The 24,416-nt window shown below is 36.4% G+C and overlaps 3 protein-coding genes across 7 annotated transcripts; 1 reads left to right on the top strand and 2 right to left on the bottom strand.

The window, feature by feature from the left end:
• Positions 1-1,425: 1,425 nt before the first annotated feature.
• LOC125658339 (amine oxidase [flavin-containing]-like) lies at positions 1,426-12,536 on the bottom strand. Its single transcript, XM_048889571.2, has 15 exons — positions 12,398-12,536; positions 10,400-10,494; positions 9,811-9,948; positions 9,284-9,388; positions 9,059-9,150; positions 8,313-8,454; positions 3,923-3,986; positions 3,748-3,836; positions 3,370-3,529; positions 3,177-3,273; positions 2,985-3,096; positions 2,418-2,515; positions 2,124-2,235; positions 1,874-1,936; positions 1,426-1,784 (listed from the first exon to the last, which is right to left on the bottom strand). Exons 1-15 carry the CDS (start codon positions 12,444-12,446, stop codon positions 1,647-1,649), a joined length of 1,554 nt encoding a protein of 517 aa, XP_048745528.2. The 5' UTR covers positions 12,447-12,536; the 3' UTR covers positions 1,426-1,646.
• Positions 12,396-16,034, top strand: LOC125658340 (uncharacterized). 5 transcript variants are annotated; one of them, XM_056148256.1, is made up of 5 exons: positions 12,396-12,703; positions 13,543-13,989; positions 14,146-15,230; positions 15,329-15,469; positions 15,558-15,923. In XM_056148256.1, exons 3-5 carry the CDS (start codon positions 15,057-15,059, stop codon positions 15,765-15,767), a joined length of 525 nt encoding a protein of 174 aa, XP_056004231.1. In that variant the 5' UTR covers positions 12,396-12,703; positions 13,543-13,989; positions 14,146-15,056; the 3' UTR covers positions 15,768-15,923. The 5 variants fall into 5 exon arrangements, with proteins under 5 accessions (XP_056004231.1, XP_048745531.1, XP_048745529.1 ...); XM_048889574.2 differs by having other exon boundaries at positions 12,418-12,703; positions 15,332-15,469; positions 15,558-16,034; XM_048889572.2 differs by having other exon boundaries at positions 12,426-12,703; positions 13,543-13,645; positions 14,349-15,230.
• A 1,026-nt stretch (positions 16,035-17,060) lies between these two features.
• LOC125658505 (arylacetamide deacetylase-like) lies at positions 17,061-24,001 on the bottom strand. Its single transcript, XM_048889781.2, has 7 exons — positions 23,869-24,001; positions 22,186-22,336; positions 21,917-22,012; positions 21,491-21,614; positions 21,032-21,095; positions 18,784-18,905; positions 17,061-17,732 (listed from the first exon to the last, which is right to left on the bottom strand). The coding sequence occupies exons 2-7, from the start codon at positions 22,330-22,332 to the stop codon at positions 17,065-17,067; spliced, it is 1,221 nt and encodes a 406-aa protein (XP_048745738.2). The 5' UTR covers positions 22,333-22,336; positions 23,869-24,001; the 3' UTR covers positions 17,061-17,064.
• Between the last annotated feature and the right edge of the window lie 415 nt (positions 24,002-24,416).

The raw sequence follows: 24,416 nt of genomic DNA, 5'->3' as shown, positions 1-24,416 counted from the left end.
TTGTTAAACACCACTCTGATTCCACGCACAAGTACTCTGAAGTTGAAATAAAAAATGTGCTAGAGTTCCTCATTGACAATATCTTCGTGGTCTTTGGTGATCAGGTTTTCCAACAGTCTGTTAGAAATACCATGAGCACGAATTGTGCTCCTTTGTTAGCTGACCTGTTTCTATATTCATATGAAGCAGAATCTATTCAATAGCTTCTACACGGGAAGAAAAAACTCTTGCTCGGGCATTCAATTCGACATTTAGATATATCGACAAAGTTTTGTCTATTAACAATGATAACTTTCATTCATATGTCGATTCAATATATCCCTGTGAGCTCGAAATAAAAGACACCAGAGTCGTCCACTTCTGCTTCACACTTAAATATTTTATTGAAAGTAGACATTAACGGCAAACTGACAACTCAACTATTTGACAAACGGGATGATTTCAGCTTCTCCATCGTCAACTTCCCATATTTATGTAACAATATTCCATTATCACCAGCATATGGTGTTTATATCTCTCAACTGATGCCATAGGCAAGAGCTTGTTCTGCGTATAGTCAGTTTTTTAATCGAGGCAAGCTACTGACAAAGAAATTGATGGTACAGGGGTTTCAACAGTCTCGATTGAAGTCAGCATTTAGCAAAGTCTATGGTCGTTATAACGATCTAGTTCGTCAATACAACCTATCATAGGGTCAAATGCTGTCTGACGTGTTTTATACCGATTGTTAGGCCGTTTTGGCACACTGATTTTGACTACGGATAACTCCGTTTACCTGATCAGGATATAGGGCTCACGGTGGGTGTGACCGGTCGACAGGGGATGCTTACTCCTCCTAGGCACCTGATCCCACCCCTGGTGTGTCCAGGGGTCCGTATTTGCCCAACTATCTATTTTGTATTGCTTATAGGAGTTATGAGATTGATCACTGATCGTTGTCTTCGCCTTCCATAACACTGAGTGTCAAAGTCTTTTTGGTTTAAAATGAATAAAAACTCAAGGTCATCAAACTAACACAGTAGGATGTAGGTTCATACCAAAGCTTTTTAGCTTATTTTAAAAGTCATACTATGTAGAAAGTTTTTTAACACAGTGTACAATATATACAAGTATCAAACACAGACTTTACAATTGCAGAGGCATGTAAAGTACCAGTATATAGCCTCATTTGAGAGCCTTGTTCCCCTCTCCTTTTGTAAAAGGGTTAATATCTAAGTATGATTTTTTAAAGTCATTGATGCAAGTCATGGAGAACTGGAGTATTTTCTACTTCAGTATTCTTAGTTATCACAACTACGGTGCCCTGGTTCTGTTCGTTGCTTTTCTCGTTCAAAAAATGTAAAAACAAAATCTATTGAAGCATTCCATAAACCAAATACTTTTCACCTGTTTGAATTAACTTCATTTAAGACTATATGCGGAATATTCACTATGATAATGTATTTATTTTAAAACAACTAACCTGTTCTTTTATATGACACAATTTTGTTAGCTGCTATTAAAATCTTCTTGTGTTGCATGTAGTATATACAATCTTTGGTTAAATATGGCATATGAAAACAAAATGTTCACTGGAATATGAATGTCATGAAATATGTTCACATTCAAAGTCAACTCAAACTATACACACACTAGTGAAGGATAAACTAACGCTTTTTCAAATAAAAACAGACACCTGTACCGCCAGCAACTATTGATGCCAAGGAAACAAGTTTTAGAAAACCACCGACAGATGGCAAATTTCTCTCAAGAAATGTACTCTCAAACGGTTTAGCTTTCACAACCTGCAATTTATAAAAAAAAATATGTTTCAAACATCTTTAGCAAATATCCATAATGACCAAAATGTTCAAATCATACTAAAAATATTTACCATATTTTCTTTTTCATCTTGCCAGATTTCATTTTCGGTTATTTTACCCAAGGTATGTAAAATCTGCAACGGAAAAGTTAAAAACATGTAATATTTGATAAAACAGGTGGAACATTGTCTCTCACATATAGTTCTTTTTTTTTTGTTGTTGATTGGAATGGAAAATCTAATTTTACAAGAAGTTCGTGATAGAATGAAACCGGTTCGAAATTGAAGTCTTTGAATTCATCCCAGGCATTTCCCAACAAACCTCCCTGGCCGCTCTTTCCCCTGCTTGGACAGCCCCTTCCATATAACCAGACCATTGGGTGGCGGTTTCTGTCCCCGCAAAATATAAATTACCCACAGGTTTTCTTAATTCTCTACAAAAAGCATAGCAATTATCCGTAAAACACGCTTATTTTTCTGAACAGGTAGTTATGTGTTTAAGTAATGGATCTAATTTTTAAAAAATCTCATGTTTGGGTTCGGTACCTTTCTAGCTGATCTTTACTTTTTAAAGTATTCATCCTATATGATACATAAAAGTTTAGCTGATACTTACTTGCCAAAGTTGGTCAGGAATCCTGGGGGCATCATGGTTGTATAACATCCCCCTGACCACTGCTCCCCTAACCAGTTCTTCTCTTCATAATGTATAGGCTAAAATTAGTAGACAACTTAGAAAATTGGGGTCACCAAATCAATACTCAGGGGCCACCTAAACGCCCACAAAAGTACCCTATAGTACCTTAGTATACACTGAACAAATGTCTATACGTCTTCAAGATTTGTCAAAATATATATCTTTGACGCATGTGCTCTATATGCATATCTAAAACGTGTATATAAAGCATGTGTTAAAACGTACTGAAGGGTTTGAGTGTAAATACACGTCAGTCTCCTTTGACAGAATCTAGTTCTTTGACGACAAGGCGTCCCCCGTCGTCTGCCAGTCGCACTGACCGAGTCCGGTAGTGCATGTAACTAGCCTACCTCACTATGACGTAATGTGAATTGAAAAAATAGGCGAGGTTTGCGACGATGGGCGTTCCCAGGAAGATGAATAGTGTTCCGATTTACTTATCATTTTTAAAATAGACAAAACAGATGTAAACACTGTAAATCTTACATGTAATGCCTCGTCTGATTGGAACACTTTGGCATACATTTGACATATTCTCTCTTTTCTTTCTTCTTTTGTCATGGTAACATAACTCCTTGCCCTATCAGCCAGTATGAATCTGAAGAAAATACAGGCTGTTAATGAGCATCTCCCTCCCAAAAAGAAACAACAGCTCGATCGTAGTTTTATATCACTAACCCCATTAATGCTGGATGGCTTCCGTCATATTTAGTATCGTCCAAGGTAAATTCAACAATAGCATCGTCATCATCTATGGCAGTGGATCCACAGAAACCTTCATGGGTCAAACATATTCTTTTATCATTTATCTTATAGAGAAAAATCACTTTATTCATTCAAACAGTTTCCAGCTTAATTCCCACAAACTTACCCTTTTCTCTCCAAAAAGAAGTCTTGTAATAGCAGAATGTCTTGATGACAGAGCCCATAGGAAGTCGTTGAATCAATTGATTCCTCAAACTGGGCAAGGGAGGATCATATGTAATCTTACTTTGTAATGGTAATGGCGTTGCAATGATAACATGTTTTGCCTAAATGAAGGAAAAGATTATGACATTTTCGAAACACTCGTTGTTGTGTTTGTTTCAAACACTTCTTTAATGGAGTCTTTGATTACGTGTAAGTTGTAACACAAATTCATGGACATTTGCGTCGAGAAAGGAGCTGATGCTACAAAGCAATTTGTGTAAATGCGACGATAAATTTACTTACCACGAATTGCAAACATTTTCATAAGAGTTTGACATACCCTATAGCTATTTCCGTTTGTATCCGAAATAGTGACGTCATTGGTCGTTTGACTTATGTGGCATACTGGCCGACTTAACAGCACTCGCTCTGTACAAAGTGAAGATGAACATTTCAATTTCCCCCCATATATTAGTGAAACTAGATGTTTATTTTTGATAAGTTCTATACTATACCTTTGCCCAGTTTTTCAGCAAGTTTTTCACTGATTTGTTGAGAGCCCCCAATAAACTTTCTTTCCTAAAACATACGTTTTTAAAATCATTATATTCACATTCTGGTGGTAAATATTATGAAACTGAAATAGATACACTGACAACACATTTACACATAAGCAACTGCGCTCCATTTTCCGAAGCATTAATGCGTTCTGAACCCCCACAAAGCTTAATGTAAAACAGGAACCATAATAGCGACACTTCATATGCTTCTGCTGACACATTGACATTCACAAACTGCTGTGCTACTTTCATGCATTCTCTGAGGAGAAAAAGCCACATTCTGTACATATTTATCCACACCTAGCCTAATAGTAACGCACTAATACTTTTAAGAATTATGTATGCAAGGTGAAGATAACGAACAGTGATCAATCTCATAACTCCTATAAGCAATACAAAAATAGATAGTTGGGCAAACACGGACCCCTGGACACACCAGAGGTGGGATCAGGTGCCTAGGAGGAGTAAGCATCCCCTGTTAAAAATATTTCTCCAAAAAATTGTTCTTTGCAATTCCTTGCAACAAAGTTAAAGGAAATATTTGTGAATTGGGTCGTCTGTCTGTGTATCGGGTCATCTGTTTGTATATCGGGTCGTCAGCTGTTTGTGTACCGGGTCGTCTGTGTATCGGGTCGTCTGTTTGTGTATCGGGTCGTCTGTTTGTGTACCGGGGCATCTGTTGGTGTACCGGGTCGTCTGTTTGTGTACCGGGTCCGGGTCATCTGTTGTGTACCGGGTCGTCTGTTGGTGTATCGGGTCGTCTGTTTGTGTATCGGGTCGTCTGTTTATGAACCGGGTCGTCTGTTTGTGTATCGGGTCGTCTGTTTGTGTATCGGGTCGTCTGTTTGTGTATTGAGTCATCTGTTTGTGTATCGGGTCGTCTGTTTATGTATCGGGTCGTCTGTTTGTGTATCGGGTCGTCTGTTTGTGTATCGGGTCGTCTGTTTGTGTACCGGGTCGTCTGTTTGTGTATCGGGTCGTCTGTTTGTGTACCATGCCTTCTGTTTATGCACCAGGTTGGTGTATTGGGTTGTCCACTTTATATATATCGTATTGTCTGTTGTTAATGTATCTGGTCATTTGTTTGTGTACCAGGTATGCACGCGCGTGCGTTGATGTTGTTGACATGCACTGTGCCTCGTCGGAAATAGCTAACGTTTTCCAGCATTCAGATGTTCTATATTTCGGACTACGAGGAAAATTACAAATACAACTTTACAACTGATTTCAGGATGAAGGTAAAATCTAGTGATCAGATGGACAACATTGTGAGCACTACTTGACGGGATTTGTTTGATCACATAAAGGGTACATGTATGAAAGGTTAAGATAACGAACAGTGATCAATCTCACAACTCCTATAAGCTATACAAAATAAAAGAGTTGGGCAAACACGGACCCCTGGATATACCAAAAGTGGGATCAGGTGTATATAGTTTGATCTTCATACAAGATACGAGATGGTCAGAGTAGGGTGCTTGAAAACTGTTAATATGCATCGATTTCTTGTTTTAAAGTTCCAGATCAAAATCAGTTTCAGGTATGGCAAAATTTGTGGACGCCATTTAAACAATGAGGTGTGGGTTGGCTGTCATTATTGGAATGAAGCAAAACCACATTTCATCATCGGTCGCTGCAGCGGCTGATCTATTTGTGGTACCTCTAATTGCAATCTAATTAAAATTAGATCCTAACATACGCTCACAAACGCAGAGTATACGGCGCGGATCTAAGAAGTCTGATTTTAATTAGATTGTTCTATTGAGGTTGTGTTAGAAAAATGGGAAATCATTTTTAACGTGATTCCTTATCAATAACATGCATAAAAATTGAGAAATAATAATCGTGTGTTCGTGTATGTTGCAGGATAACTTCCGAGGTAGAGAAATGTTGTTTTGAAATTTTAAATCTAAAGATGCATCGTCATGTTTACATATCTATCGCTCTCGGAATGCAGACAATTAGTTTATACTGAATGACAAATGTTCTTCAGCTATTTTTGAATTTGTTTTACAACATATATTGATTAATTGTTATGATTATAAAATGGAATTATCAGTCGTCGACTTTATTGTTGCATATTAGCAAAACTCGAAGTACAAGATGTGTATCAATTTTCTCATAATAAGTTAAGACGTATGAAGGTATATCTTAGAATAATGACCGCGGTATTCCTTTGATCACTGCAATAACAGTGGTAGAATTTGGGAATAAATGCCGTGTTTAAAAAAAACCATCCTATCATGTTTGATAACCCTGCTGGCTCTCTATGTCTAGGATCTTTTTCATAGACATCTAGACTTGAATGGCGTCCATACGTTTTACTAAAAGGTTGAAGATGTAGGGAAAATAATGGATTTATATATATCTCGATATGACATCGAATAAAGTGTTAATCCGGGATGGACACATATATTTTGTGATCACATTCATTCAGTACTTTGATTAATTTTCTTCAAGAAATGATAAATTGATATCTATATAATGAAAGGTAATTCTTGATAAACACAAAGCAGACTCAAATGCAAAAATAGGTTGTCGAAGGTTTTCAATAGATAGAAAGGGTAATGCTGAGGCACTTTTACATGGCAGTGGTATCGGGGATACCCTGGGGTTTTTTGTTGTTGGTTTTTTAAATTATTTTCTTAATTTACAACGAAGCGATATAACGTGTCTTCTCTACCTATGCAGGTAGTACAGATAAACACGTGATAGCAGCTGATAATACAATATCTGTCTGTCCTTGTGAAATTGACATTGTCGACAGAACGTGTAAGAAGACGTCCCGCATTGTTACACCGTATGACCTTGTATAAAATACATCTAACGATGATAAGGGTGCAGTTTCTTTTAACACGCAGAGTTATCTGGTTATGATTTAGAGCAATGTGAGGAGTTTATCTGATAATACAAAGTGTATCAAGTGCAGGGAAGAAGAGGCACTTGTAAAATAAAAAAAATATGATAAAGTACTATTTTTGTACTACCACGGTAGTTACTATACTATGTAGATTAAATCTACTGCAGCTTTGTGGAGGTATATGATTAGTATCCGATCAGTGTTTAGCGTTAATGTAACGAAAGCAAAAGCTGAAGTACACACCAAACGTCAAAACAGCATTCAACCAAACTCATTGTAAAAAACAACATCGCAAAAGCTGACTATAGCAAACTGATACTAGTGAAGTTACAGTTGAAACATTTTACATGTTTCTCCATATTCTGTCTGCAGATCTTGTCTAAATACAGTTTCACTTTACAAAGTTTGGAGTTTACGGTTTCTTGTCTAAATACGGTTTCACTTTACAAAGTTTGGAATTTACGGTTTCTTGTCTATATACAGTTTCACTTTACAAAGTTAGGAATTTACGGGTTTATGCCTAAATACAGTTTCATTTTACAAAGTTTAGAATTTACGGTTTCTTGTCTAAATACGGTTTCACTTTACAAAGTTAGGAATTTACGGTTTCTTGTCTAAATACGGTTTCACTTTACAAAGTTAGGAATTTACGGTTTCTTGTCTAAATACGGTTTCACTTTACAAAGTTAGGAATTTACGGTTTCTTGTCTAAATACGGTTTCACTTTACAAAGTTAGGAATTTACGGTTTCTTGTCTAAATACAGTTTCACTTTACAAAGTTAGGAATTTACGGTTTCTTGTCTAAATACGGTTTCACTTTACAAAGTTAGGAATTTACGGGTTATGCCTAAATACAGCTTCACTTTACAAAGTTTAGAATTTACGGTTTCTTGTCTAAATACGGTTTCACTTTACAAAGTTAGGAATTTATGGTTTCTTGTCTAAATACGGTTTCACTTTACAAAGTTTGGAATTTACGGTTTCTTGTCTAAATACAGTTTCACTTTACAAAGTTAGGAATTTACGGTTTCTTGTCTAAATACGGTTTCACTTTACAAAATTAGGAATTTTCGGTTTCTTGTCCAAATACGGTTTCACTTTACAAAGTTAGGAATTTACAGTTTCTTGTCTAAATACAGTTTCACTTTACAAAGTTAGGAATTTACGGTTTTATTTCAATACTATACAGAGTTAGGTTTTTATAGTCACTGCAGGTCTTTTTTTCATTTGACGAAAATGACACAATAGCGAAAATAAGGCTGTATACAGAATATGTAGGTATGTGATATGCCATGCTTGTAAGAAAAAAGTACACATGCAACCGAAAATCAGAACAGCTTTGCAAAGATATACATGTATAAACTAAGATATCTTTTAATGCAAGCGCTATTTATCGTTGTCCATGCCATTGAATGAATCCTTTAAACGACAAAACAAACATCTATTAAAGATAACAGTGATATTGGAGTTTTACGGACACGCACCTGTCCGCCGTTTGTTGTTGAGAATATTCGCTTTTGTCCACCACAACATTTGATATACCACATGAACCAAAGGACCGAGACTTCGTAAGGCTCCGACGTCACGTTCACATTGATGAAACTTTTACCGAAGCGATGGATGTTTCTAAAATAAATCCAAATAATAAACCTCATTACTGCATTAATTAAAGTTGTAACCACAAGTTTCTGTAACAACGGGCAGGCTGCATGGTATTTAAAACAAAATGGCTGCGAGTCTGTGAGATGTTCTTCGTTAAGGTATGGGGTCAAGCTTTAGACTCGGTGCTGTGTGCTCTAAAATTCGGATAGGATACAGACACATGTTCTCCTTTTAAAGGTGTTGTAACTCTTGTTATTCTAATCATTTTCAGTTGCTTGTTTGCAGCAAGTGTCGTTGTAGGAACATTGGCTGTCATCCAAGTAAAAAAAAATAAAAATCAGAAAGCCCCAAGGTGTGTGAACGTCCAAAAGTGACATACTTTCGGCCGTCGTGAAAGAATGATGTAGTGAAGAAACTAGTGACATCGCAGAATAATAGACATTGTTTAAATTTGCTGTTGCCTTTCATGGTAGAGTTAGGGGCTCACTTCTTACTTATTAAATGTGTATGTTGTGAAATTGGTATATAAGCAGAGGAGTGTGGCTGCACCTTTTGAATCGCAGAGATGGATATCTGAGACTCCTCCGCGGTAACGGCTGACAATCAGTAAAATGCGGGGAAAACTTACTTTGTCCAGACATGTTTGTCTAGAAACTGCTGCATGGTCATTCTATCCCATTCTTCGGCGTGGGGTGCCTTCCATGGTGCTTCAGGAGGAATCTTGTGAAGGGATTTTTGTAAATTCATTTTTCTTACAAATACTTTTTTCAAAAGTTCAATGCATTACTCAGTATACGGTACATTGCATTATCGTATAACTTTTGATTTGTTGATTCTTAAATGAACGACATACCTCGTCACCCATTTTATCTATAAGTCTGAAAAGGTTATTCATGTCCAAGTGCTCCAAAAGGCCACTCGCTGGCGAGAAGGCGCCACTGTAACGTTTGGCTCTTCCCTAAAATATGAAAAGCTTGATTGAATGTGGTTGACTTAAGAAGGCGAAGATAACAAACAGTGATCAATCTCATAACCCCTAAAAGGAATACAAATTGATGACTTCAAAATATAATATCAAACCTACAGTTTTAAATTCAAATTGCCATAATCAGGATAATTTCTATTTTAATAATTCACTGTCATTTTCTTACACCTTGTTTTGTGAGCGGAAAGATCGGAATATAAATCCCAGTCGTGTACACATGGTACATTCAAATAGGTAATGATTGCTTAAAGAAACTCATAATTCTATCAGAATAAATCATTATCACTAGGTTAAACATTTAAATTATAATAAAGTGCTCATAGTTACTTACATGTACGGTGTGTAACGCATTATATTAAGCGACAAAGTTTAATTTATCATAAAATGATACTAACCCTTGTGTAAAATAAAAGATCTTCGACCTCATTGGTCAAGCAGGTTTTGATTCCAAATTCATCCGCCAATCGAAGAAGTCTATCCTGAGTAGGGCCAACATATGCCCCGCCCAAATCAACGTAGTTCACGCTAGAGTTCTATGTAAGATAAAATAGGATTTATTAGAGTTGTCTATTTCTGTTCAAAACCAAACCTCATAAAACTTTGTGAATTAATGTCTTCGAATGATATAGGAAAGCTGAGAAAAATATGTACATATAAAAAAAAAAATCAATGACATCGTCTTGATTGACTCTTAACTTGAACATACATGTACAGCATTTCATTAGCATCTTGTCCTTTGAAATATCATATTACATACATGTAAATATGGTATTGTACCTCATTAACTGAATTGAAATTGAATAGTTTAACAGAAAAGGTACAATTTTAGGAACCTACATGTACTTCCTACAGCTATGCAACTACACAGCATTGTCAGAAAAAGACGATTATGAAATTAATCTTGTAAGGTATATTGTATTTATTCTAGATATTTTGAAACCAAATTCTCGATAAACCACCTGCTATGATATATGTTTTACTGACATGTTCTGTCAAGGTCCTGCCCCCTACTCGGTCACGTGCTTCCAGTACTAGCACGTCCAAACCGGACTCTTGTAGAAGTTTGGCGGCCGCTAAACCTACAGTAATGAAATAAACAATATATTAAAAATTAGTATTTTTGATAAATCAATGTAATGTTGGACATCATGCTATAATAGTAGATTTAGAAATAATTTGAATTAACAGTGTTCGAAATTGACATTGTCACATGACAGAGCCTCGGTCTACGTTTATTTACTCTGTGACGCCGGAGGATGGCCGTACACCGAGACCCTGGTCCGTTCCGGTCTATAATACGTTGCATGTTCAGCAAGACCGACAATCCCACACTCTTCGAATTTATCTACATGTGTGCCATAGTGCTAATTTTTCTTACCACGCCAACCATTCCACTAGATTCCTTTCATTTAAGGTACCACAAGTTGTCACTTGTCATAGTTTTGGGCATACATCAAGCATGACAATTACATTTCAAAGTACTTTACAATTCTATAGTTGGAAATGTAAATATTCTCTGCGTTCATCATTATTATAGTGTAACATATTATAAAGGTAAATGAATTCCGACAAATGTGACTTTATTTTCGTGACAGGAGCGTATAAAATCTATACAACTCTCGATTTCTATATACGGTGTATTCTGAATTTGTCTGTTTTGTTTTCAACTGATCCCGTGGGGATCCGGGTTAGAATAGGTCCTCAGTATCCCTTGCTTGTCGTAAGAGACGACTACATGGGGCGGTCCTTCGGATGAAACCTCAAAAGTCGAGGCCCCGTGTCACAGCAGGTGTGGCTCGATAAAAGATCCCTCCCTGCTCAAATGCCGTAAGCGCCGAGTGTTGCACCTTCAACGGCGATTGTGACGTCTCCAAACGAGTGAAAAAATCTCGAGTGGACGTGAAACAATATTCAATCGATCAATCAATTTTCGACTGACTGACAATGAATTTAGGAGTTCTGAAATCTAGGTTACTCCTTCTTGGTAATCAGGATCACAAAATCTCTGCTATAGAAATATTTTGAAAATACTCGGTAGTTTGTTGAGCCTCAGTAAATATAATAAAAGATTAAAATTTGACGCAAAGATCCATATGTACATGTACCGTATATATTTAAGCATATCATATTTTTTGTGTTATATGTATTAATTGATATTCAGACTCAGATTAGAAAATGTTTAGAATATTTTTCATATTTTGAGTGAAAAAATGTCATTGATTCCAGACAATGTCTCTGAGGATTGTTCAATATTACACATTTACGAGCATCAATCATTCTACTTTGATTCAAGAATTGTTCTACCATAATAAAATCTGTATTAGTCGAGAAAGCTTTGGACCTGACGGTGACAATTGAAAAGGCTTAATTGAGCTGAAGAGACGGACGTATCCCCATCACCTGATCGATTTTCCTTCATTAGAATCGTGCAAGACGATAACGACCTTCTAGATATGCACGTAGCAATGACAATGATAATGACCCGTTTACTATGGCGAGACATTGAGCAGTAGTCTCTGACTTAACTTCTCAAAATCGCGATAAGAAACGGTTGCCAGACAGAGCGCAAAATTTGACGGAGAGACACAACGAGCGAGAGTCAGCAAATTTTAATGTCTTATCATAATGTTTGGAATGGCATCACGCATGTACTGATGTGAAAGTAAAAATCTCAATCTATTTACACTAATCGGGGTCAGGTCAGGCTTTTACAATTAGAATAACTTCAATTAACTTAAAACATGATATTGTGCACAAATAACTGCGCGTTTTTTAAGCAGATGATGTTTTTTTTAATGATTCATGCATGTACTTTGAAGTACTCAACGAGTAGGAGTGTTTATGTTGAAAATTATATACATTTATACTGATATATGCATTATACACGGATTTCCGAAAATCCTTCAGAAAATTCACAATTGACACAGCATTCTGAATCTTGTTCGAGTTCATTTGTTACGCAAGAAAAATCAATAAACTCACCACTAAGGCCTCCACCCACTACAACAACATCCTTCTTCTCCCCGTCCATGTTACAACAGCGATCCCTATCGTTATCGTCCTTGGACGAGGTAGTAAATTTCAACTTGTTATATCTGTCCCTGAACTAATAACGACAAAGTGTTCGTGCCGATCTAAACGTGAAGTGCAATGTATTATTATTGATCTGCTCGACTACAGCGTTGATATCAAGACAGTTAGGACCGGAAGAAAAATCAAAGCACTGAAAGTACTCGTGGTAGTTGAACTTTGTTCAATAGAAACAGTTACACATTGAAGTCCTTATCAGTCTTCACGAAAACATTTAAAACTTGCTGGCCAGTCGGACCAGTGAACTGTCTGAATTTACTGGCCCACAGTGAAATTTACTGGCCCCTTAAATTTTCATATGTTTATCACATACATTATGGAATGCATTGTAAAATTGTACAACTAATTTACTGAAACTATGGTTATTACTCGTATTCATATCCACCCTAAGACATCCTTTCTGTCGATTCCAGAAAAGCAACACCGTACACAGTATTTTCTCTCTTCACCTGCAAACAACAAGACTACAACTTCATGTATTTTTCACAAACATGGAAACAGCCAGATTACACCTTAGGTAGTAGCCTTCTCTTCCAACATCAAAGTAGCCTACTCTACTAACATCAAATGTAAATGATTAATTCTATAAACTATACAAATTGCATATAATCAGAGATAACTGCATGCACTTGACGAAGTTCATTTTAATTGGACAATGCAATAAAGCAGCAATTACCGGTGTGCTGTGTGATACAGAACGTGGCCATTATTGTTGTTTCAACAAGTTGTTCGTTTAATATTCACATGATCAACGTACAAGTTATCTTGACAATGACAAGTATAGTTATCGTTCTTTACGAAATAAACAAACCACGATGTCCAAACACTTACTTTATGTGCTATTTTTTTTAATTTTTTTTTTATTTTGATAGTAAATTTAAGCAAATAGGACGTTTAGAATATCGAAATCCAACATTATATTTAATGTGACTTACAAAAAGTCTACAAGCCCATCGGACTTCCTGATCTTTAATTTTTACTGACCCGACCTTAAAATTCACTGGCCTCGGTCTTCGGACCACTGAGTTTTCGTGAAGACTGCCTTAAACATTCAATGTTTAATCATGGATGTTTTCAATGTTTTGTACAACAATTGTTATGCTACACTTCTATTGGCACAAACAAGCGGATTTATTTCAGGTTTGGTTGATTGATTGTTGTTTTCCGTCACACTCAACAATTTTTCAGTTATCTGGTGGCGCCCAGTTTTTATTGTTGGAAGAGAGAACCCAGGTTTGGTTGTAAAAACAAATTGGAAAAATTGAAAAGTATTTTGATTGCATGATAATGTTTTTCCCTTGAATAAGTAACCAATGAATGTTATTACCAAATCTATTTACTATGAAAGAAAACTAGCAATATGTAAAAGTTACTTATTCAGAAATAATGATATATGTCTTCATTTATGTCTTCAAATGAAGACATGACAGTTAATATTGTAGTACATGAACAACAAATAAGAGAAATGTATAACAGTTATAGAGGTGGAACTTGTATAACAGTTATAGAGGTGGAACTTGTATTACAGTTATAGAGGTGGAACTTGTATTACAGTTATAGAGGTGGAACTTGTATAATAGTTATAGAGGTGGAACTTGTATAACAGTTATAGAGGTGGAACTTGTATAACAGTTATAGAGGTGGAACTTGTTGGAGCTCTTTAAGCGAATATAAAAAATATCAACAATTTGAGAAATAAAACATTCAATCTATGAAAGCTCGATAAGAAGAAACCTAGCTCACTTTTAAGGTATATTTTTTTAAATATATAAAACAAAAGTATATGTAGATTCCACTATATAAGATTTTATAATGTTGGACAAATCTGAGCATTATTCTACAGAGAGAAAATGAGCGTGTTTGGCAACATTAAACAGAATTCAGGAAAAAATAAAACTTTATGCAAGGTGAAGATAAGGAACAGTGATCAATCTCATAACTCCTACAAGCAATACAAAATAGATAGTTGGGCAAACACGGACCCCTGGACACACCAGAGGTGGGATCAGGTGCCTAGGAGGAGTAAGCATCCCCTGTCGACCGGTCACACCCGCCGTGAGCCCCATATCCTGATCAGGTAAACGGAGTTATCCGCAGTCAAAATCAGCAGGTGTGGCACGATAAAGATCCCTCCCTGCTCAAAGTAGGACAAAGGCCAGGAATCATAAAGGCAATCACTCCTGCCGTTTTAGACCGGGCGAAGATCCGACCAAAGGGAGCTCTTCTCACAGGAAGTTGATATTTTATGTCAAAACTTAATTTACCAAAATTGCATATTTGATACTATATTCATGTGTTTGTTTTCAGATTTCAAAGCACAAGCTTTTGTGGCGCTCCCAGACTCTATCTGGACCTACATACAATCATACAACCACCTGGTGAGGACACTGTCCAAGTACAGCACTGTGAAAAATAATGATTCATCCATCTTTGTTGGCGTGAAGAACCACTCTTCCGATCTTGTTCCCTGGACAACTTGTGGCATTCACAAGGCCATAACATTTTGTGGCAGACAGTCCATGGAAGGGGATCTAACGTCAGTGCAACCCTCATGAGAAAGTCGATCGTAACGGGGGTTCGGAAGAGTCATCCGTGGGCCCGCGACCCCCTGGCGGCTCATATGAGCCACCAGCTGTCAACTGCAGACAAGTATTACAACATGCAGAATCGACAGGACATGGTCATTCCCTTTTCGGAGGTGATCACCAACACCATGACGGAAGGGGTAAAATAGAGTTCATTACATCATTGATCTTATTGGACCTGTCTTTTTGCCTTTTTATCTTCCTAAAGCTATTTTGATTATTTTTAAATTCATTTCAGAAGAACCCATCAGATTTACCTGAAGAAACACCAGAAACAAAAACAGCCCCACGGGATACCCTGGCAATAGAGGACGTGCCTCCGTCTACCTCCCAGACAGCCTCCTCTCTGGAAGAAGACTTAGATGATGTGCAGATGGAGGTAAGGACCCTTAGAAACACCATGGTAGTTTTTGAATTTACAAATGGGTTTGAGTCAAAACGATTAATTAATTTTTTCAATGACATAGCATGGTAGGAGGACTTCCACAGAGAGGGAGGTAAGGAGCATCGTCCGCCTATGCAGTGGCCTGACCAAAAACGGGGGCATTACACAATCTTCAGTCACCCATTTCCTCGGTGATGCGGCGGAAGGTGTCGCCCTGATGCTCCAAGTCCAGAGTAGGATCGGGTCTTTTTTCCAAAAGAAGCTTACCAAACGGGTGCAGTGCGAGAGCTAGGCTGATGAGTGAAATTCAACAGATGCCGATTTCATGGTCATTTCATCTCAATATGTTTGTGTGATATATCTTTTCTTTCCAGCTGACGTATTTCTTGAATACTTTAGCTGTATATTTAAAAAATACCAACAAATAACGTTTATAATCATTGACAAATTGTGTCCTTTATATTTAAAGAACTTGCGATATTTCTGGTGTAATTGTTCGAGAAGGTTCTTCAAACACTCCGCCCTATTTTTCTACTTCTGATTCATCTCCAAAAGAAAACAGTAGTTGTTCTTCATTTCAAAAAATTTGATTGCATTTACTCAATGATACGCTTTACCAAGTTTGGTTGAAATTGTCCATTTACTCTTAAGAAGTCGATGGAAAGCTTACAAACAGATGAAAGACACAACTTTTGATCATAAAATGCTTTTGAAAATCTTTTCTAGAACCACTGGGCTGGAATAGATGAAACCAGTTGTTAAATATCCCTGACATAGTGTATATCAATTCTAATTTGTTCAAATCTTGGTATTAATGCTTGTGGTTAGGAAGGAGCTAAAATCAGAGATCAAAATTTACATGATACATAACTGTAGGAAGGCCATGCTAATAAATTGATATTGAAGCATCCATGAAAGGTGAAGATAACAAACAGTGACCAATCTCAAAACTCCTATAAGCAATGCAAAATATATAGTTGGGTAAACACCGACCCCTGGACACACCAGAGGTGAGATCAGGTGCCTAGGAGGAGTAAGCATCCCCTGTTGACCGGTCACACCCGCCATGAGCCCTATATCCTGATCAGGTAAACGGAGTTATCCGTAGTCAAAATCAGTGTGCGGTGCCAAGAACAGCCTAACAATCTATATGAAATACGCCAGACAGCATTTGACCTAATGAGAGGTTGTATTGACGAACTAGATGGTTTTAAAGACCATATAATTTGCGAACTTCAATTTAGACTGTTGAAACCCCTGTACCATCAACTTGTTTGTCAGTAGCTTGCCTAGATTTAAAAAATATATTAAATGGATGTGTGGATTCAAGTTCGGTGAAATCGCCGGGGTAGGCTGGGTCACGATTTAGGGTCAAATTTTTTCGTGGAAATAAAGAATACAAGCAAGCTTTTTAAAAGCTTCTTATGAAGAACAAGCAGGGCCAATGTGACTCGGGTGAGCGTTGCGAACCTATGTTATTTTTGTAAGAATGTAGGGACCTTTGAATTTTTGATGATGTTTAGTCCCTTCCCTAAAGACCTAATCTCATATGGATACCGGTTGGAATAAAAAAAAACCAACGAAATATATCACAACTCTTTATTAAGATATTCACAAATTTCCACAACAGCTTTTAAACCATTTTGATAGGTCGGGACAGACAGGAATCCATGGTCCATTCCAGTAAAATGTCTGTGCTCTACCTTTTTGCTCATCGTTTGTAATCTCTTTGTCATATAAAACCCATCATCACGTAAGGGATCAAATTCTGCAGTCAATATGTACGTGTTTGGCAATCTACGTATACTTTGATCATCTGCCATTAAAGGCGCAAAAGAAGGATTAAAAAACACAGGCTTTATCAACTTCGATAAAGTTTCGTTCTTAACAGAATCTGGGGTAGCACTGTAACTTCCGCGTAACTTTTCAGGTAAAATTGTGATATCTAAATATTTGGCTTCTTTTGAATTCAACCATTCCGACGTAAGGTGTTTGCCAGCTAACAAATCTAAATGATTCGTTTTGATGTAGTCGTGCCCATAGGCATATCTTAACCAGAATTCGCACATTGTTTCAGCATTAAGTAACCCGGGAACAGAATTTCCCGCGTATTTAATGTAGGCAGGGGATAGAAATTGGAAGGCCTGCAGAGCCGGATAAATTAGAACCTGGACTTTTATCTTTGGAAGGTCGACAAAATCAGGACCCAGCAGTCTCAGTGCCACTGCGGCAGCCAAATTTCCACCAGCGCTGTCACCTGTTGAAATGTCAAAGAGATAAAAGAATTGTACATACAATGAAAAATTCAACTCGAAAACAAACAAACTTAGTAACAGTCTGTTCAACTAATTACTAGTACTATTAATTGATAATTCTTATTATGCATTAACTTTTTCACTTCAAACGAATTTCAGAGACCATATCAACAACTAAATTGTAAAAATGATCATTATTTCTCTTCACTTTGCTCCAACACCGTTCGTAACGTCATATGACAACAGACGATGTCGAGATTGGATATATATGCAGGCAAACTCTATTGAAGCTGTACGTTTTTCGTTCAAATGGTATGAAGGTATGGTTTGACACAAATGTGTCGGGGAAATCTGTTAGGATTAAAATTTTCGGGTGGCGATATTTAAAAAAATATGAGATAAATGAAATATTGTAAAGTGTAGCGGTCACCCAGCCAAGTGCTAATCATGCTCGCCGTTGCTTGACTTGCGTGATCAAGAGAGAGACTCCATCACATCGCTAGCTCACTAGCGATGCAGTATAAGTTCCCTCTTATACTGTCCGCTACACTCCCCCCAGCTCAGGGAAGATTCGTCTCGAAGCTTAGCGTGAGTTTTATCTGAATGTTTGGCACTTCTTCACCAAGGGCATTCGTCGTCCTCGGATGAAACCACGACCGCACATAGACACGAAGTCCCAGACTCCGAAAACACTCTACCTGAAGAAGGTCCACCAAACACAAGTCACTACACTGCCACCAATTTCCAACGTGTAGCGGTCACCCAGCCAGGTGCTGATCACGCTCGCCGTTGCTTAACTTGCGTGATCGAGAGAGAGACTCTGCAACATCACTAGAAAAGGTAGGTCACTAGCGAGGCAGTATAAGTTCCCTATTATACTGCCCGCTACAATAAAACATCTGAATCGTGCGCAGTGAAAGTTGCGCCGTAAGTCAAATGTTTTCGTAGTGAATGAAACTGTATCCCAATTTTAAACAGATAGTTTATCACTCTACAGTCATGTGATATAGTGACAACGAATCGGATTTATAAACGATGATAAAAAATATATACCCATGACACCTATCCTCTTTGGATCAGCTCTATAAGTCTTGCTGTGACGCAGAAAATGACTCGTCGCTGTTACACAATCGTCTATGGGAACAGGGAAAGGAAATTCGGGAGATAATCGGTACCTATAAATCAGAAGTATAAAAGATTATAATGAAAACAATTCTCCTTGATAGAGCGGTCTGACAGAAGGAGATGCAACACGATATGAAGTTTGACAATGACTTAAAGATCTCATGACTAACAGGCAGTATACTTTTTTAAGTGTCTTTGTAGAATGGATAGTGGAGGGGGAGTAGTCTACGTAAGAGATCCACCACTTAGTAGAATTGTTAACATTAATTTAGTGGAGAAAAATACAGAAGGGAGGCGGTAAAGGTCCAGTGGACAATGCTATTTTTATACTATTGAATATTTATTAATATCGTGTACCTACCCAGTGCAGACGTCAAAACATAGAGAAAAGACCAACATATTTAAAGGAAGAGACCCCATTAGACCTGAACCGTCATTGTAATAGCACACAACTTAGAACATGAATAGCACACAACGTAGAACATGAATTTGAAATGTTTGTAAATGGAGGAAGCATGCGTCTTTAAAACTCTGTAGACTGGATGTTCTTATCGTTAAAAAGTTCAGATTCTCGTCATAAGCAACCTTTGTGCCAATGATTGATTGTATATTGTTTAACGTCCCACTCGATAATTTTTCACTTATATGGAGACGTCACCATTGTCAGTGAAGGGCTGTAAAATTCAGGCCTGTGCTCGACGCTTACGTCCTTTGATCAGAGAGGGATCATTATGGTACCACACCTGCTGTGACACGGGTCCTCGGTTTTTGCGATGTCACTTGAAGGACCACACCATTTAGTCGCCTCTTACGACAAGCTCGGGGTACTGATGACAAGCTCAAATTTCTAAATTACTAAACTCCGGCCAAGAATATTTAAAAAGATGATTATTTTATTTGTAAATAGCAATAGATAGTGCATCATCAGACCTGTACAATTTCAAATAACTGTATTTTCATCGCATTTTTAGCCCCATCCCGGAACCTAAAACCTTTATGCACTTTGAGGAGATATTAAAACATTTAATACATTTTGACTACATGATCTTATATACTAGTGGCTAATTCTAGAGTCTGAACATATGACCCTTAGTCCATGAATTTCACAATTTTGGTAAATGCCTCCAACTACAATTTGCTTTTTCCCTCTACTTTCATGAGTAAATAATAACTGAATATTTTAGTGCATTTTCATTATATCATTCATAAACCTCAACCAAGAGGAACGAATTTTAATAAAGACCTCTATTTTCATTATAAATATGCACCTAGTTTGTCCATTGGCTGTTCAGGAATACAGAAGGTTCGCAAACCTTTTATGGATTTTTATTATACAATATTTATATAACCATCTTGTTTGTTTTCTAATGATCATGATTAGAATGTTTTCTAATGATCATGATTAGAATGTTTTCTAATGATCATGATTAGAAAAGAAGATTTTTAAGCATCTAATGCACTTTTGCTGTACGGTAAATATTAGCTGCAATAATGTAGCCCTATCCGATTTTTATCATGCTGACGTTTTGGGATAGGGCTACAATTCCATAGGACCTCCGTAATGGTGCAAAATTATTTAATGAATAACCGATGATAAGTAATTGTTCACTTACTAGCAGTATAATGTTAAGTTTAGCATGGATTCATGTAACATTTGTGTTTAGATTTACCGATTTCTGAATCTTTGGACGATTTTAGCCTTAATGGGGAGGGGGATTCTGTTTGCATAGTACGATAATTAAAATAATAGAGAGATATATCTCTTTAATTTAGAGAGATACCTTGTATCGCTTTTTTGTGTACGCTTGAAGAAATATCTCTTGTTTTAAAAGATGTTTCATTCAAACTCTTATAAAGACATCTTTTCAAGTAAAAGAGACATCAGTAATGTTGAAAAACATGTCCCTTTCTTAGAGAATAACTCTCTAAATTGAGTGAATTCTCTTGGGATAAAGAGATATTTTTTGAAGAGATATCTTTCTTTCTTTCTTTCTAAAGAGATATGTGTTTATAATAAAAGATATCACTTTGAATAAGAGATATCACTTATTTTCTGAATAAACAATAAAACGTTGTGCCATATAATTAAATTGTGCAGTATTGATTACTGTTCGTTATCTTCATCTTTCATGAGAAAAAGACTAAATTATTTTGAGGTTATAGGAGAGGTACATACTCAACAGAGACCACAACCATCCTCTTCTGTCTAACAAATCTTCTCATTACAGGGTCATGGGAATCTGAAAATAATAATCTTGGACAATGTCACCATACAAGATGTACCCCAATCGTAACTACTTGGTCATTTTCATAACTTTTTGATAACAGGAACGACCGAGTTGTAAATTGAAAAGGAACAGTGATCAATCTCATAACTAAATACAAAATTAAGAGTTGGACAATCACGGACCCCTGGACATTTCAAAGGTTGGATCAGGCATTGTCACGATAAACATGCTACGACCGAAAGCGTCATTCATAGATCAATTTGTGCGTGATATTTTATGTAAAGCTGGTGACGTCTCTTGAAACGTTCTCGAATGAACATAAACAACGTTCAAAACCATCTTTAGACCACGTGGCACAGTAATATCAGAAATATTCAATGAAACAGATGTATGAATATTCGGAGTACCTCTAGACCCAAACACCCATCCTCCTCCATGATAGAACACGAGTGCTGGAAGAATTTCGTCACTTTTTTGGTTTTTGGGTCTGTATACTCGTACATCTACACCATCAAATGTGTCGTCCACAGACTAATGAAGAAAATCACAACTATTCACCTTTTATGTTTATGAATTTTGACTATTTTTAGCATTGCTATTATGCTTTTACACCAGTTCTTGGTATGGCACAAAAAGCTGAACAATTCTACAATACTCCAGTAATCATCTTACTTTACTTAAAATAAATAATTGAATTTTAAAAAATTACCTAAAGGGCTATTAGGGTCTTTGTGTGAGTGGTGCATCAGGTTATTTTGATATCGATTGAAGGATAATATCACAAGTAAATATCTCTGCCAGTATGAGGTGAGAGTAAAAGAAAGATAATGTACCGTAACAGTGTCGGCCGGATCAATGTCAAGTTTAGCGGACCTTAACTTTCTGAACACTCCTAAACCGTTCCCTCCTAAGTTATCTAAGACAGAGATCTGGAAATAATAAGAAAACACATATTGCAATATGATATCTTTATCGATCGGTCTGTAAGCGATGAAATAGAAGCTTAGGTACAGGGAAGGTAAATGAAAGTATTGAAGTCAAAAACACAATTTCGATAGAAAGGAAAGGATAAGAAGATAAGAGTGTATAGGAATTTACTTACAAATGTCCTAATTAATTTGAATTTTGCCAAAAACGCCATCTGCTGGTAAGGTTCTTCCGCTTCCGGTGGCATTGGTGTGTAAAGATGATATGCCAATCCCAGCACTGCCACTGACAGAGCAGTGAAGAGAATCTTCAGCTTTCCCATTGTCCTATAAAACGAATGAACTTTGTGACGAGATTGCGATGACCTTGCAATCTGAGACATCTAACAAACGCTTTTATGACCATAATTAATGGTATTATATGCATATAATAAAATATTTTTTCACTTGGGGTCATGTGTTTAAATCCGATGAAATCCAAAGGGCTTCTCAGTAGATTTGATCTTGTATCGCACCAAGTCATATTTCCACGAATGTCTTAAAATTGTTATTTAATACGAGTATATATATTTGAGACAAATAAGCCATTTCAGATTACGTACTCCATGTGAAATTGAGACGGCCTGCAACGAAGTTTGGGAAATTTTGAACGTGACGAAGATTCTTTATTCACGACTAGGCGTAACTAATCGTGATGCTGTTAATTTCTCATTGGAAAATTATTGAGCTGATCCTCTTTTCTGAACAAACTGATGGAATTCTTGTCAAACCCTTGTCGTTTATTTTTCAGGATCGACGAACTTTTAAAAGGATTCACGCTGATGTTCTATTTTTCATCAACGCACCGTGAGTTACATTTGTTCACGTGAGTAGGGTAACAGCAGATGACTATTTATGGATAGAGATATAATCATTGGTATTGAAAATTCGAATTATTAATATTAAATATTGATATCGATAAATCGAATTCTTGAAATATAAATACATTATATTCGTTTATTGATATCTTAAAACCTTGATATTAAGTAGCTGATATCAATAAGTTCAATTATTGATATAGAATGTGGTATGCCATTTAACTATTGAGTAAATATTTGTTTATACATGTATTTATATTCAATTTTTTATATCAAGAATCAAATTTTGATTTTCAAGAATTTGGATTCCTGATATAAATATTTGTTAATATCACGATTTCAAATTCATGATATTTTAATGAATGATATAAATAATACCATGCTATATATTTAAAGCAATGAATTGGAATTTTTTATATCCAGGATATATATAGGATATAATAATCATATCCGAGCACAGACCATGGGAGATTTTTTTTTATCACATAGACTATTGAATTCGCATTTCCAAGATATTCTGTTTTGTTTACGTCAACCCGAAACTCCATTCCCAACATTAACATTACGCCGCTACAAATAGTTCGTTAGGAAATATAAATAAAAATGAATCGTGACTGTCTCAATGTTTAACTCATCAAAGATCATTCTTAAATGAGAAAAACATTTACATTTTAGAACCTTTTACTTTAAAATTGTTTATTCATGAATATATGTAAGTCATCCGAATCTGTGTTACAGACTAGGTGACGCGTAGTATTTTGTAAACTATTGGATAATGCAGTAAACAGGTGATGATTCTACTGATCTTTCGTTAATATGTCATTTTATATACTACACTGTAGCTGACACCAAGTTTCAAGCGTTTATTGACATCAATTAATGTCAGATGTATTCATTGTCCGGTGTTATACCAACAACTTCATATATGTATAGATATCTTAAATCATCATGCATTTTTTCAAATGAAATACACAATTCATGTATGGAAATATATATCCCTACCTTCTGTGCTTACGTCCTAGATTTAAACCTCGAAACGTACATAGCGGGAGGATTTGCTTAAATATTTGCTCTTGATAATATAGGCGATCACACAGTGATATTTTGAACTCAGGTGTTTATATTCCCGAATGCCATGTCAGTAATGTTTCATTGTTTATAAACAGTGGCGGATCCAAAACATTTTGCAAGGGGAGGATGTTGTGACCCAAGTTTATACTTTTTCCACCCAAAGAAAGGGGGGTGGGGTTAAGTTTGAAAATGACCTTTTTGGAAGAATGTCAAAAAGCCTAATCTTTTAATTTAAGGTGAGAAATGGTCATGTAAAGTGTTGAAAAGTCACACGTTTTGATATTAATTTGAGAAACGCTTGGCGATTTCAAATTTACTAAAAGTTCTTTAGAATTTTTTTATAATCCACACTTGATTTCTTATGGACTTTTGGGTCAGGATGGTTTGGGATTAAATTTTACATAATTCATGAATATAGGAAAGGCATGTTAGTGGTATTGATATTGAAGCATCCCTTTATTGTATGGATTCAAATTTCA

This window comes from Ostrea edulis, chromosome 9 (genome assembly GCF_947568905.1).
Source record: "Ostrea edulis chromosome 9, xbOstEdul1.1, whole genome shotgun sequence".
NCBI classification, from domain to species: Eukaryota; Metazoa; Mollusca; class Bivalvia; order Ostreida; family Ostreidae; genus Ostrea; species Ostrea edulis.
This window is presented reverse-complemented; position numbering and strand designations above follow the sequence as displayed.